Source organism: Sorex fumeus, unplaced genomic scaffold (genome assembly GCF_029834395.1).
Source record: "Sorex fumeus unplaced genomic scaffold, SorFum_2.1 ptg000006l, whole genome shotgun sequence".
Lineage (NCBI taxonomy): Eukaryota > Metazoa > Chordata > Mammalia > Eulipotyphla > Soricidae > Sorex > Sorex fumeus.
The window spans coordinates 40329674-40342842 of record NW_026606063.1 but is presented as its reverse complement, the minus strand read 5'-3'; the positions used below and the strand labels follow the sequence as shown (position 1 = coordinate 40342842).

At 47.8% G+C, this 13169-nt stretch overlaps 1 protein-coding gene across 1 annotated transcript; it reads right to left on the bottom strand.

Moving 5' to 3' along the window:
- Positions 1–226: 226 nt before the first annotated feature.
- LOC130035843 (C-type lectin domain family 4 member F-like) lies at positions 227–10956 on the bottom strand. Its single transcript, XM_056127764.1, has 8 exons — positions 10851–10956; positions 9578–9676; positions 9228–9314; positions 5648–5829; positions 4736–4991; positions 2280–2431; positions 1259–1377; positions 227–655 (listed from the first exon to the last, which is right to left on the bottom strand). The coding sequence occupies exons 1-8, from the start codon at positions 10924–10926 to the stop codon at positions 496–498; spliced, it is 1131 nt and encodes a 376-aa protein (XP_055983739.1). The 5' UTR covers positions 10927–10956; the 3' UTR covers positions 227–495.
- Between the last annotated feature and the right edge of the window lie 2213 nt (positions 10957–13169).

The window sequence follows — 13169 nt, the reverse complement described above, 5'->3', positions numbered from 1 at the left end:
CCATCTGCAGCTCAGGAAATATGGGGACCACTTAGGCTTCTGGGAATTTTTCCTCTGCCAACTCCCCATAGTAGGTGTCTCACTGCTGCTGCAATAAACCAAGTATCCCTAGATGTAAAGCTCTTAAACAAAGGTGTGTAGGGCAGAAGAGATGTTGAGGAAGGAGAATCAAACCAGGGAGATGCGTGTGGTGGCATGAAGGATAAGCACCAAGCAGTCATTCAGTCAACATGTCTTTATTGAGGTCCCAGATCTAACAGGCTTGTTGGGGTACTGAGGGGGTTCAAAGATACAGTGATCTTTTGTCTTATTGGAGCCATTGCTAATGCTGGATCATGTGAGAGAAACACATTGGAAGGGTTAAACCAGAAGACATGAGCAGGGAATACAAAAAGCCCAATGGAAGATCCTGAGAACAAGCTGCATTCACAGGCTGAACTCGGTGGCCTGGGGAGGAGGCTGAGCCCCAGCATAGGGGCGGGTGGGCAGCATCTCTCAGTTGGGGCCTGATCTAATCCCACCACCAGGCTTCTTACACACCCACTGGTAGGGAGCATTACAGTACATGTCGTTCCACTTCTGCTGCATTTGCACACAGTCTTCCGATCTCCCTTCCCCATACATCCAGTTGTCCGGCTGATTTTTGTCCCAAAACCTGCATACCAGAAGACTCTATTATACTCCATGAAGAAAAGGCTCCTCCCCCTGGTGAGGGCCCCTCTTCAAACAGCGGAAAGAGTTTTTGCTTTCTCACACTGCCTTACAGTCCCAGGACCTGGCCCCTCCTGACCACTCTACAAGGTCCAGGAAGATCACAACCATGCCCTGTGTACACAGACAGACACACAGACACAGACCATTCACACAGATACAGACATACACACACACGGACACACATACACAGACACACACCCACCTAACAGGCACACAAACACAGAAACACACCATTCATACAGACACACACCACTAACACAGGCACAGACACAAAAACACAGACACACACAACTAACATACGCATACATGGACACACATACAGAGACACACAGGTACATACACCTAACACAGGCACAGATACACACCACTAACACAGACATACATAGACACACAGATACACGCCACTAACATACACACACAAACATAAACAATTATGAACATTCCATTAACACACACAGACATCCACTTTTCGCCACTAACATTGGGCAGGGATACATATAGCCATGCCTGCCAGTGCCTGCAGGCAGCACCACACAGTACTCACTTTTTGCTCTGGGCATCATTGAACGGGGTTTTGTCTATCCAGTACCAGACACCCTCTGTGCCCTGGTCTGTGAGCCCGATCCAGTGGAAAGAGTCCTTTGTGAATGTGACCAGAAAGTCCTGTAGGGAAAAGAATGCTGTGCCACCCTGTGTGAAAAAACAGTTGTCCCAGGCTTGTGCCAGGGCGAGGGGTTTGGGGAGTGTCCAGGCTTCCTCCCTGCTTGGGGGTAACAAGCCCAACTCTCTGCAGGAGACACAGCCCCTCTTGAATCTTCCGGGGTTCATCCAGGACCTGACACAGCAGTCAGATCCCCTCCAAAGCAGTCCAACTTCTACCATGTTGCCCCCGTGAGGACATATGGACTGTATGGACTGACCAGGCAAAAACATATCTGGCCCAGCTTATTAAGGTGGGTTGGACAATAGAATACATCCTTCATCAGATGTTTAAGAACAGTCTTGGGAAAACTGCGAGGAGTCTGTCGGGTGAATTAGACCAAACCTATCATGGTCAGCTGCAGAAAATTCTGCTAAAGCCTTTGCCAAATGGGTCATCTGGGACTCTCCTGCCTCTGCTGGTTTTCACATGCAGTCGTGTGTGCATCTCATCTAGCCTTCCCAAGAAGCCTTGGCTTCCCTCTTGGGGGCACGCCACAGCCTTGGATTAACAGATGTGAAAATCAAGGTCGACAGCTGGAGCAGAGGGGATGGAAGAGGCAGAGAGGTACAGTGCCAGCTCTTGGGGTGACTCAGCCCTCACTCCGCCACTGACATTAGAGGGCCTCTGGGCTGGGGTCTACAGCAGTGCTTCTTCCTCCAGGACCAGTCACTCATCAGAGCTCTGGAAATACTGGCTCCCTCCTGACTGAGGGGGTGATAAGAAGGTCTCTGCCTCTGTCCCTTTGTCTCCCTCTGTCTAACCTCTCTCTCTCTCTCACTCTCTCTCTCTCCACACACACACACACCAAATTCTCAGACCCTCTACCACTCCCTCAGCACCACCCCATGCCTGCAGCTCTGACCTTCTCTTCCTCAGAGGTCACCGAGGCCAGGTGAGCTCCCCAGGACACACAGAAATTCTCGGCATCCTGCCAAGATTTCTTGGTTTGAGAAAAGTAATATAAGGCTCCATTGTAGATCTTCCAGCCTTGCAGAATCAGCTGGAGAAGTTGATCTGAAGTAAAGAGGAGAGAAATGAGGACTGGGGTGGTTGTGCATGCCCAGTGCTGACCCCCAGACCCCTTCCAGAGACTGCAGTGAAGGCGACAAGACTGATTGACGCTTATGCACCTGGGGTATGGCCTAGGAGGGAGCAACTCGGAACCTTTGGCTCTGTGACTTGGGGGACACTCAGCTAGGCCACCAAGGAAACACTCTTCTGTGATCTCCTGCTTCCCCTCTTTCCAGCCCCAACCCAGCATCTGACAGTTTACACACTTCTGTTCCTGCCATATCCCTGGTACCTGAAGCACTATCTCTCTGGCCCAAGGGTTCCTTAATGTCTGAAAGCTGGCACCCAAGCCAGAAGCCTTCTGCATGTAGCCTATGACTCTCCACATCTGTCTAACTTTTTGGTATAGTGTTTTTCTGTTTTTTCAGCTTTAATCATTAACTCACTTATGGGTTGTGTCAAGTCTCTTTTTAGGAATAGATTATTGGGCCACAGGTATTGTCCAGGGGTTAAGAAACTTGCATTGCATATGGCTGACCCTGGTTCAATTCCTGGCCCCACATATGGTCTCCTGAGAACTACCAGGAGTGATCCCTGAGCACAGAGTCAGGAGTAAGCCCTAAGCACTGCTGGGTTTAACACAAAAAGGAAAACAACAGAAAAATAGATTGTAATGGACAAAGAGAGAGTCATATACAAGGCCCTGATTCAATCCTTGGCACCACATAAAGGAATAATAAACAATAATGGTAAAAAGGAAAGAACTCCAGGAGACTGGGGAGAGAGTTCAAGTAGGGCTGTCATAGCTGCCTAGTCCAGAGGCCCTAAGTTCAACTTCCAGCACTTCATGGTCCCCAAGCATCACTGGTATGACCCTGACGACACCCCCCCAGTAATATTGGAGCCAAACAGCACCAGAAGTGGCACTTGCTTGAGAGAAACTGCCACCAAAATTAAGAAAACAGATCCTAAAATCAGTACATTTGTGAAATTAAAGTTTTGCTTTCTGAAACACGTATGTGTACACACACAAACTGAATTGCAAGGCAAAAACCAACTTCAGTTACTGTGGTTCACTTGCAGTCGTTTGAAAGCCAGCATCCAAACCCCTGCCCGCTGTCCTTCTTACCCCAATCTAGAAGGAACAGCAGGTTTCACAGCTTCTGTTCTGTGAACCCTCCACTCTTTCTCTGTGTGCTGGGCCACACCTTACAGTCCCTTAGAACTCAGTTCAAAGGTCATCTGTTGTTGTAGTTGTAGTAGCTGTTGTTTGAGGTTCCAGGGATCAAACCCTGGGCCTCATATCTGTGAGGCAAGCAGTCTACTCCTGAGTTACATGTCCAGCCACAAGGAATATCCTCAAAGCCAAATATCTTTTTTTGTTTTGTTTTGTTTTTTTATTTTTGGGTCACACCTGGCAATATTCAGGGGTTATTCCTGTCTCTGTACTTGGGAATTACTCCTGGCGGTGCTCAGGGGACCATATGGAATGCTGAGGACCTTACCAAAGTTGCTGGAGATCGAACCAGAGTCAGACACATGCAAGACAAATGATCTTACCCACTGTCTTATTGCTCGGGCCCATAAGCCAAATGCCTTCTGATCTTTTCTCAGCCACCTCCAAGTTTTCTGCCCACCGCCCCCGACAAAAACACACCCAGTATATTCCCTTCTTTGCCCTGCTTTGGCCCTCCCCACCCTCAGTTCCTAGAGCCACTTCTAGGGCAGCCCCTTTGACACCACTCGACATGCCTTGCATGCAAGGCTGCTCCACCAGCCTCTGAGCTTCAAAGGGAGAGCCCACATTCCTCCTCTCTATGCCCCTGAGCCTCAAACTATGTTGTCCACATGAATTCTGGGTACTAAGTGAAATGTTCTGTGTCTGCCAACTCTTCAAAGTAAGTTTGATGTCCCGGCTGGACAGAGGAAGAAGGTGAAGCTCAGAGAAGGTAGCTTAATTTAACCACACCACTTGTTTGGCCAGGAAGTCAGGAATCAGGCTCTCTGCTTCCACAGCACAGCCTGTTTCATTGTACCTTTCATCATCCAAGTATCCCTTTCTCACTCTGACTATGTGACAAGCAGAGATTGTGCCTTCTCCTATTTGGCCATCCCCGACCCCCCAACCCCTGCCACCTCCCATCACTGTATAAGTTATATGGAGTCTGTTTGGTGGACCTGGGCCTCCACAGTCACATCCTTCTTCCCACTGTGGGGAAGTTAAAGTCAGTGGGCTGTTGCAGGGACAAGAGATCTTGCCCTCCTGAGAGCATCCTTCCTTCACATCTCTCTCTCTCTCTCACTTACTTTGTGTCTGCTGTAGTTGCTCCTGTGACGCTATGGCTGCCTGGAGGGCCACCATGCCACGCTCTTCCTTCTGGATTTTTGCAGCCAGAGTTTTGGTTTCTTCTGCATTCCCTTTCAACCTCTGGATCTCAGCGTTGGCCTTCTGCAGATCACCCTCTAACACTTGGACCTTGGACTTCAAGGCCTCAGCTACCTTCATTTCTTGTTTTAGGGTCTGTATCTCTCTCTTGGCATTTTTCAACTGATCATTTAATGCCTGGAATTGGGAAAGTAAATTATGTATGTGGCTTACACCTCTCTCTGTAACACCTGGATCTGAGCCTCTGCCTGCTCCAGGTGGCTGCTCACGCTCTGGGACTGGACAGAGACATTTTCCAACACTCTCTTTAACAGATAACTCTCATCAGTAGCTCTCACCATATGACCCCTTAGTAACTGGAGCTCAGTGCTGGTGTTTATTAAGCTTCTTTTCCTAAAGATCTGGGTCTTGGAGTTTAAATCAATTCTGTTTTGCAGACTTCCCTCTATCCTCTGCATCTCAGCACTGGCTCCTCCTGTATGTCTTCTGAAATCCTGATTCTGAGCCCTTAGAGCATCAACACCATCCATATTGCCTTTCAAAACACGGATTCATGCTAAAGTAGCATTCTTTAAACTACTGTTTGACATCTGAGCTTGGGCATTTGCCATGTCCATCCCGGCCTCCAATCCCTGAATATCAGTGTTGGTAGGGTCTAAGCCTCTACTTAACATGCATAGCTCAACACTGGTGTTTTCTGAACTGCTTTTAAAGAAAAATGAGTCTGAGGATTCTAAGCATTAGCCTTTTCCATATCCCCCTCTAACTTTTTGGTCCCCTCCCAGGAAATCTTTAACACCTGAGTCTGGCATCTCTTAGAGACAGTCTTTTACCTTCTGGACTTCAGCTCTGGTGTTTTCCAGGAAATCACTGAACACCTGGACCTGAGAACTGATGTTATCCACTCTGCAAGTCAACTCCTGGAACTCCACACTCCAGGTGCTGGAATTTTCCACACGGACTTGAAGGTTTTGGACAACCTCTTGTAATTCTGCCAGACTGCCAGAATGGGAATCTGGAGGGAGGAAGGGAGAAAGTAGCCACAGAGGCACATTATATAGGAAAGCATTTACTCTATAGCCAGCCACTGTGTTCTTCAAATTTCCAACGTAAACAGCCTAAGGGCTCCCCACAAGCAGCCTGCTGGTCACCACCTACAGCTGGACCCTGCAGTTGGACCTCTTGAGGAAAAAAAAGAAACACTATTTTTTTCCAAGGGGTCCAGTAGCTATTCTACATGAAAAAGTAGAAGGAACTAAAACACTTGCCACAAGGAGACCTCCTTGGACTAATTGCCATAGTCATTCATAACTGCACTTGAAAGTAACTGATCATATAATTTAGAGCTCCTGAGGTTTAATGCTATTAAAAAAAACACCACCATCAGATTAGTCATGATGAAAAAAGAATCTAGGTATGAATAAGCCCATGTATGATCTTGTTCTTTATTTGTACAACAAACAAGAAACCTCTTGATTCATTGCTGTTACTTCTTCAAAACTGTAGACCACACACAGAGAAAAAAAATCCATCAGGATAAATAAAGAAGAAACAAAACCAAATAGGGACCCATTGCGGGGAGATGGGGGGAAACTCTATTTAGTCTAAAGGGCTGAAGTCATAGACCCTAAAGTTGAAATAGCCTTTAGCACAGCGGTAGGGCGTTTGCCTTGCAAGCAGCCAACATGGCCGACCCGAGTTCGATTCCTCTGCCCCTCTCAGAGAGCCCGGCAAGCTACTGAGAGTATCTCGCCCGCACGGCAGAGCCTGGCAAGCTACCTGTGATGTATTCGATATGCCAAACACAGTAACAATGAAGTCTCCAATGGAGACGTTACTGGGCCCGCTTGAGCAAATCGATGAACAACGGGAGGACAGTGATGTTCCCAGTGATGTTCCCACCTGCTGTAAGGCCAGGTGATCTATGGAGGTGTCAGAGGATATGGGAGGCCTGAATGAAAGGCTCAGTCTTTAGGATCACTCAGGGAAACTATGCAGAGTCCTTTCCACCAACTTCACCTACTGCTGCCCCCAGTTCTACTAATTCCATTTGCTCAGTTCATGAACTGGGTTGAATAACAGGCTTTCGTGACCTGAGGTTCTCCTCAGGAAGAGGAAGGAGAACCCAAGGAAGATTCTGGAACACTCTCACTCTACTCCTATTTTTCTCCTCCCATGTAGGGGGGTTGTGGGGCCCTTGGCCACTGTGCTAGGGGTAGTTGGACATCTGAGGGATAGGAAATCTCTGCCCAATATTCTGCCTTTAAAGACAAACAATTTGATCAGTTGGATAAATCAAAGAATTTACATAGGCCCACGAGTCTGTGGACAACTAATTATCAACAAAAGTACTAAGGTAATTCATGGAGAAAATGATCATCTTTTCAATAAAAGGTGCGGGAACAATTATATATCTGTATATCAAAAAATAAATTATGGTTCAGAGCTTTCACCTGTATACAAAAATTAACTTAAAATAAACCATAGGGGGCTGAAGTGATAGCACAGCAGGTAGGGGGTTTGCCTTGCACGTGGCCAACCCGGGTTTAATTCCCAGCATCCCATATGATCCCCCGAGCACAGCTAGGAATAATTCCTGAGTTCATGAGCCAGGAGTAACCCTTGAGCATCTCTGGGTGTGACCCCAAAAGAAAAAAAAGTTAAATAAATATAAAAATAAAATAAAATAAACCACAGGCCTAATTATAACACACTAGACTGTAAGATTTCCAGAAAAAGAACTTTGTAATCTTGGCAGTAAAGTTTCCAAAGATGAGACTGAAACACTCTCCTTCAAAGAAGAGACATCATGATAAACTAGATGTTAACATAATGGAAATCTTAATGAGAGAACGACAAGCCATAAGCTGAGAGAAAATACTTGCAAATGACACAACTCAAAAGGACAAAAGAAAGAGCACATACAACACGTATGTCATTTTGATATAAAACTCCAGGGCTGGGCAGGCAGTACAGGGGAGCAAGGCACTTACCTCGTATGTAGCTGACTCTGCTTTTGTTCCAGCCTCCATCCCCAGTATCACATCATTTCCTAGAATGATCCTTGAGCAGTGAACTAGGCAGTAGCTCCTGACCACTATCAAGTGTGACCCACCCCCAACACCCCAAAAGTAGCATCTAAAACTCTAGAAAAGCCTAGAAATCCATGTTCTAGCCAGTAGTTCAGTTATTGACTGAGAATGAAGGAATGCGAGGGGAATTAGAAAAAAGACGCAAGTAAACTTTGAGGTATGACTGATCAATATGTTCTCAATCATGACTGTAGTGATGATATCATGGGTATATACATATGTAAGAAATGACCATATTGACATTTTTCCAAAAACTAGAAATTGAGCTCCCATTTGTCTCAGCAATACTACTTCTAGGAATGATACTCTGGGGCCAAAAAACACACATCAGAAACACCATCTGCACTTCTATATTCACTGCAGCATTATTCATAATAAATAGCCAGAATCTGGAAACAACCCAAGTATCAAAGAACAGACAACTGAATAAAGAAATTATGGCAATTATGGCACATCTTCACAATGAAATACTATGCAGCTGTTAGAAAATATGAAGCCATAAAATTCACTTCTAAATGGATGGACGTAGTATCATGCTGAATGAAATGAGTCAAAAGGAGAGGGACAGACATAGAATAACTGCATTCATTTGTGGAATATAAAAAAAATAGTATGAGACTAATACCCAAAGTCAGGTAAAACAGGGGCCAGGAGAACTTCCAACTTGTGGTTGGAAGCTTGCCACAGGTGTGTGTGTATGTGGGGTCGGGGAAGGCAAAGAGCATTTAGGATCGAGAAGAGACCAGTATGACAATATTAGTTAGAAATGATCACTCTGGGACAAGAACTGAGTGTTGAAAGTCGGTAAATGGATATACATGATAACCTTTCAGTAGCCGTATTGCAAACCATAATGTCCAAAAGAAGAGGGAGAGGGGAGAGAGAAAGATAAGAGAGATAGAAAAGAGAAAGAGAGAGAGAGAAGAGGAAAAAACATACCGGCCATAGCGGCAGGAGATTGGTGGTGGGAAATATACACTGGTTAAATGGATGGATGTTGGAACATTATATAACTGAAACCCAATCATGAACAACCTTATGGCTGTGTATCTCACTGTGATTCAGTAAATAAGATTAAAAAAAATTTTGTAAACTCGAAAACTGTTTTACTATATCACTTAAAACTCAATAAAGCAGTTTGAAAAAAAGAAACCCCCTTTACATAAAAAAAAAGAAAGAAAAGGAAAAAAGGAGTTCTTCTGTACAGAGTACGGAGAGATTCTGGATTCAGGGCTTGGGACTATGAGGGGAGAAGCCCTTCCGAGGGTCAGCCAAGATCCCCAACTTGCACCCACCCCCATGCCCCACCGTGGCGACTCACCGTCCACTTCCTTCCTGGTGCTGTTCACTTCTGGAGAGTCTTGCAGGAAGGCGTGAGCCTCAGGGGCATGTCTTCGGTTCTGCAAAGCTGACACCCCATTCCAGGGTCAGCCCTGAGCCAGGGAACAGACTCCCTCCAATCTCTCCCCCAAACTTGAGTCACGAGTTTGAAGCCAAGGACCCTCTGGGAGCTTAGTTTAGGAAGCCCCCTGAGGCAGTGGTTTCTACAGCTCCTGAGAAATTTCTGGTTTGGGACTCGGATTGAAGGTCAAACTACTGTGCCTAGGTCTGACCTTTCTTGCAGGAGGAAGGTGGGCATGTCATTGGATTTGGGTCAAACTAAAAACTTACCAATAACACAAAGAGCCACAAAGACCGAGGCAAGGGCGGCCGTCATAAATGCCAGAGTAATCCGAAGCACCCTTGGGATCCTGGAGATTCGGAGTTTTCCTGGGGGGGAGAAGCAGCATCTAGGGGCCTGCTGGGTGACACTGGTCAGCCCCACAGGCTCAGGCTCCAGCTCCCAGCCCATGGCACCAGGCATACTTGCCCTGTTTGCTGTGAAGAAGTTTAAGGGAGTCCTTTCAAATGTTCTCCAACCTTTTCAGGAGAGTGGGAGGGGGTTGGGGGTGGGCGGATGGGAGGCATAGCAGTGACCCAACAGTTAACAGAGACCACAGTTGAGAGTTGGCCAGCGGGGCCATGGACAAAAGTGTGGCCTGAATGAGGAAAGAAAGGCGAGAGAAAGGGACAGAGCAGGGGAGGGTCTCAGAGTCCTGGAGCCAGACTCTGGGCCTTCTGGGGCTGCCCCCAACTCACCCACCCCCAACATGGAGCCATCCAGAAATCCAGTATCTCTCTGCTGGCATCAGGAAGTCCCCTGTGGGGGTGCTAAAAATGCTGTGCCTAGGAATCTGGGGGCTGTGGTTGGGAATAAAAAGCCAACAGGGAATCAGCTCGGAGCCCTGAGACCCCAAGGGCCAGACCGTATGCCACAGGACTCGAGAGCAAGAGGCCCTCAATCCAAAGGCAGCCTGTGGTCCTGCTAGCTTGTCATGACACAGGAAAAGGATCTGGGGACGCAGGGTGCTGGGACGGGGTGTGCCCCAGGCTCTCCTACCTTGTGAGATTTTTAATATTTTTTTATTAAAGAGTCATGATTTACAAAATTATTGAGAGTTGAGTTTTAGGCAAACAATAATTCAACACCAGTCCCTCCACCAGTGTTTACTTCCCTCCTCCAGTTTTCCCAGATTCCCTCCCCATCCCAACCCTCACTCCACCCGCGTTTGTCTACTTAACAGTCACATTACTAAGTCTCATGTTTTCAGTTCTATTGAATCTGTTTGGGTTTATGGCTATATCCGTCACTCATGTCACTGGTAGAGCTGAAGCCCTGATACCTGTTCACCTGTTACCTCTCGTTCTCTTCTTCCCCCCTTGATTTCTTTCCTTCTTTGTCTGTCTCCTCTCTAAACACTGGCTGACCTGCCCTGTGGTTCTGAAGGCTGATTTAGCCAGGAACTGAGCCCTGGGCTGCCAAGAAGAGGCTGAGAAAATGGCAGAGGGTCGGGGGACAAGCAGGTCAGCCCCCAATTATGGACTGAGGCCCCAGCTTCCTCACCTTGGGGATGTAGAGAGACACTCTGGGCGTCCGTGCAGAAGAGGGCCTGGTTGCCGTCCATCTCCACGCTCTTCATCCTCAACACAACTCCCTGCCACCAGGCCAGTGCAGGGAACCCGAAAGGCTCCCGAAGCTTATATGCTGGGGATCAGGTTATGACCCCCCAGAAGCCCAGCCTCCGCCCCCTGCTGACTCTACAGAAGCATCCAGGGGCCCCTCCCCCTGGATGGGGTTCCCTGGCGTCAGTAAGTTCTCCTGCCCAGCTCTGCAAGCCAGGCCCTCTCTTCTCCCTCTTCCCTGGAGTTCCTGCCCTTCCTCTTCCCCTCGGACCCAGGCTCACACTCCAGCCCCCCAGAATTAGGCTCTGCACAGTCATAAAGTCCTTCCCCCCAGCCATTTATGAAGGGGTCACAATTTCTTCACAGCACTGCCCTGTCAACTGTGCACTTAATCCTGGCCCCAGGCCCTCTTTTGTCATAGGAGGCAGGCAAAGGAGGAAGTTGACTCGGTGTGGCAGAAATCTTCAGGTCACAGGAGGAACTTGGGTGACACCCAGCTCCTCAGGACCCTCACAGTTGGCATGACAAAAGTTCTGTGGTAGAATAATCCCGGTGGGTCTTCTCCCGGGTTCCAAGCTCAGAGCTCCTGTGAGTTCTGTGTGGGATTTCCCATGTGGAAGTGTCTGCTGTTCAGGAGAAGCCCTTTGGGGTGCGTGCCCCTCTGTGCCATGGTCAGAAAACTACTAACTGGCCCTTCTTACTAGTTCTTACACCAACAGCAAAACTACCAGGGATTCGGAAACCCACATGTTGGATCTTCCTGCCCCTAGCAGAGGGTTCAGAGCCACGACCCTAGACAGCTGTGATTTAGCTACTGCAGATGCCCCAGTGTGTGTCAGTCATCCCTGACAGCCCACTGTGCTCTGGGCAGAGGCTCCATCCAACCATCCTGAGAAAAAGGAAAGGAGAGACAATGAATAACCAGCAAGCAGGGGATGGAACTGCTGCTCTCCCTCCTTCAAGCATCTCTCCTGGGCTACAAACCAAGACCCGCCTTCCCTCCGTCTGTCCAGGAGGGGGCAAGGCTGAGTCTAAACTCTGTGCCTGAGTCAACATAACATGTAGTCCCTGCTCTTGTTCCGGTTTCAGGGCCCAGCAGGCCACCCAATGCTGGGTTTTATGGAATTGTTAGAGAAAACGCTTTCCTCTGACGCCTCAGAGCTGGGGTTGAGTGGGCTGCCTGGGTCACTGTTAGGAGAGACTGCCTGGCACTGGTGCCAAAGCCCAGACTCACATGGTCAGAAAGGAGCGGCAACTTTGGGCATCTGGACCCAGGTGCAGAGTGAGCAGACTTTACATCCTACATCAGTCCTACAGCAGAAGAACTCACCCCAATTCTCTGGGATTCAGTTCAATGAGTCTTCCAGCTGTCCTCCCCACCTTGTTACCTGGCCCTTAATGCATATATAATGATCATTTCCTTCAAAACAAAAAATCAGTTATACACATAAACATTACTCGGCTCTCAGCTTGAAGAAATAATGACACCCCAATAGCAGTGGTCACACATGACACCTCTTTTCTCCTTTTTTTTCATATATTTATTTTTTCATTTTGGACCACATCCAGTAGTGTTCAGGACTTACTCCTGGTTCTGTACTCAGGGAATCACCCCAGACAGTGCTCTGGAGACCATATATGTGCTGGGGTTTGAATCCAGGTCAGTTGAAGCAGCTTACCTACTGTACTATCTCTCCACCCTGATGATGCTCGTTCCTAATATCTCACCAAGTAAAAAGAAGTCTGTGTCCTTTGGAGAAATAACTGTCAACAGGAGTGGGGCAAGAAGTGTATAAACCTGACGGGCTCGGCATGGAGCTCAGAGCATTGCATGCATGAGTCCCTGGCTTTGATCCCTAACACTAATCCCTTTCAGATAATAAGCCTGGAGTGTCTGGAAGTACTTGTCGTATGAGAAGATACTGACAGAGGATTCCTCGGGTTTTTATTTTTTTCCTTCTCAGTTGTCAGGGGACAATCTTAAACCATCTTCAAAATTTTCATCACTGGGCTACCTTCAAATCTAGTCCACTCAGCAAATGATTCCTCAGAATCAGTGGGTACAATGCCTCAGAGGCCAAGGCAGGGAAAGTCAACAGTCTGCCTCAGTCAGAAAATGTAAGCAGGGGCTGGAGCGATAGCACAGAGGGTAGGGTGTTTGCCTTGCATGCGGCTGACCGGGGTTCGATTCCCAGCATCCCATATGGTCCCCCAAGCACCTCCAGGGGTGATTTCTGAGTGCAGAGCCAGGAGTAACCCC

Excerpts from the sequence above, each read along its gene's own strand:
- LOC130035843 (XM_056127764.1), bottom strand. The coding sequence starts at position 10,926 with ATGAAGAGCGTGGAGATGGACGGCAACCAGGCCCTCTTCTGCACGGAC. Across the intron at positions 5,830-9,227 it reads CACCAGGAAGGAAGTGGACG|ATTCCCATTCTGGCAGTCTG; the intron begins GTGAGTCGCCAC and ends TCCTCCCTCCAG. Across the intron at positions 2,432-4,735 it reads GCAACTACAGCAGACACAAA|ATCAACTTCTCCAGCTGATT; the intron begins GTAAGTGAGAGA and ends TCTTTACTTCAG.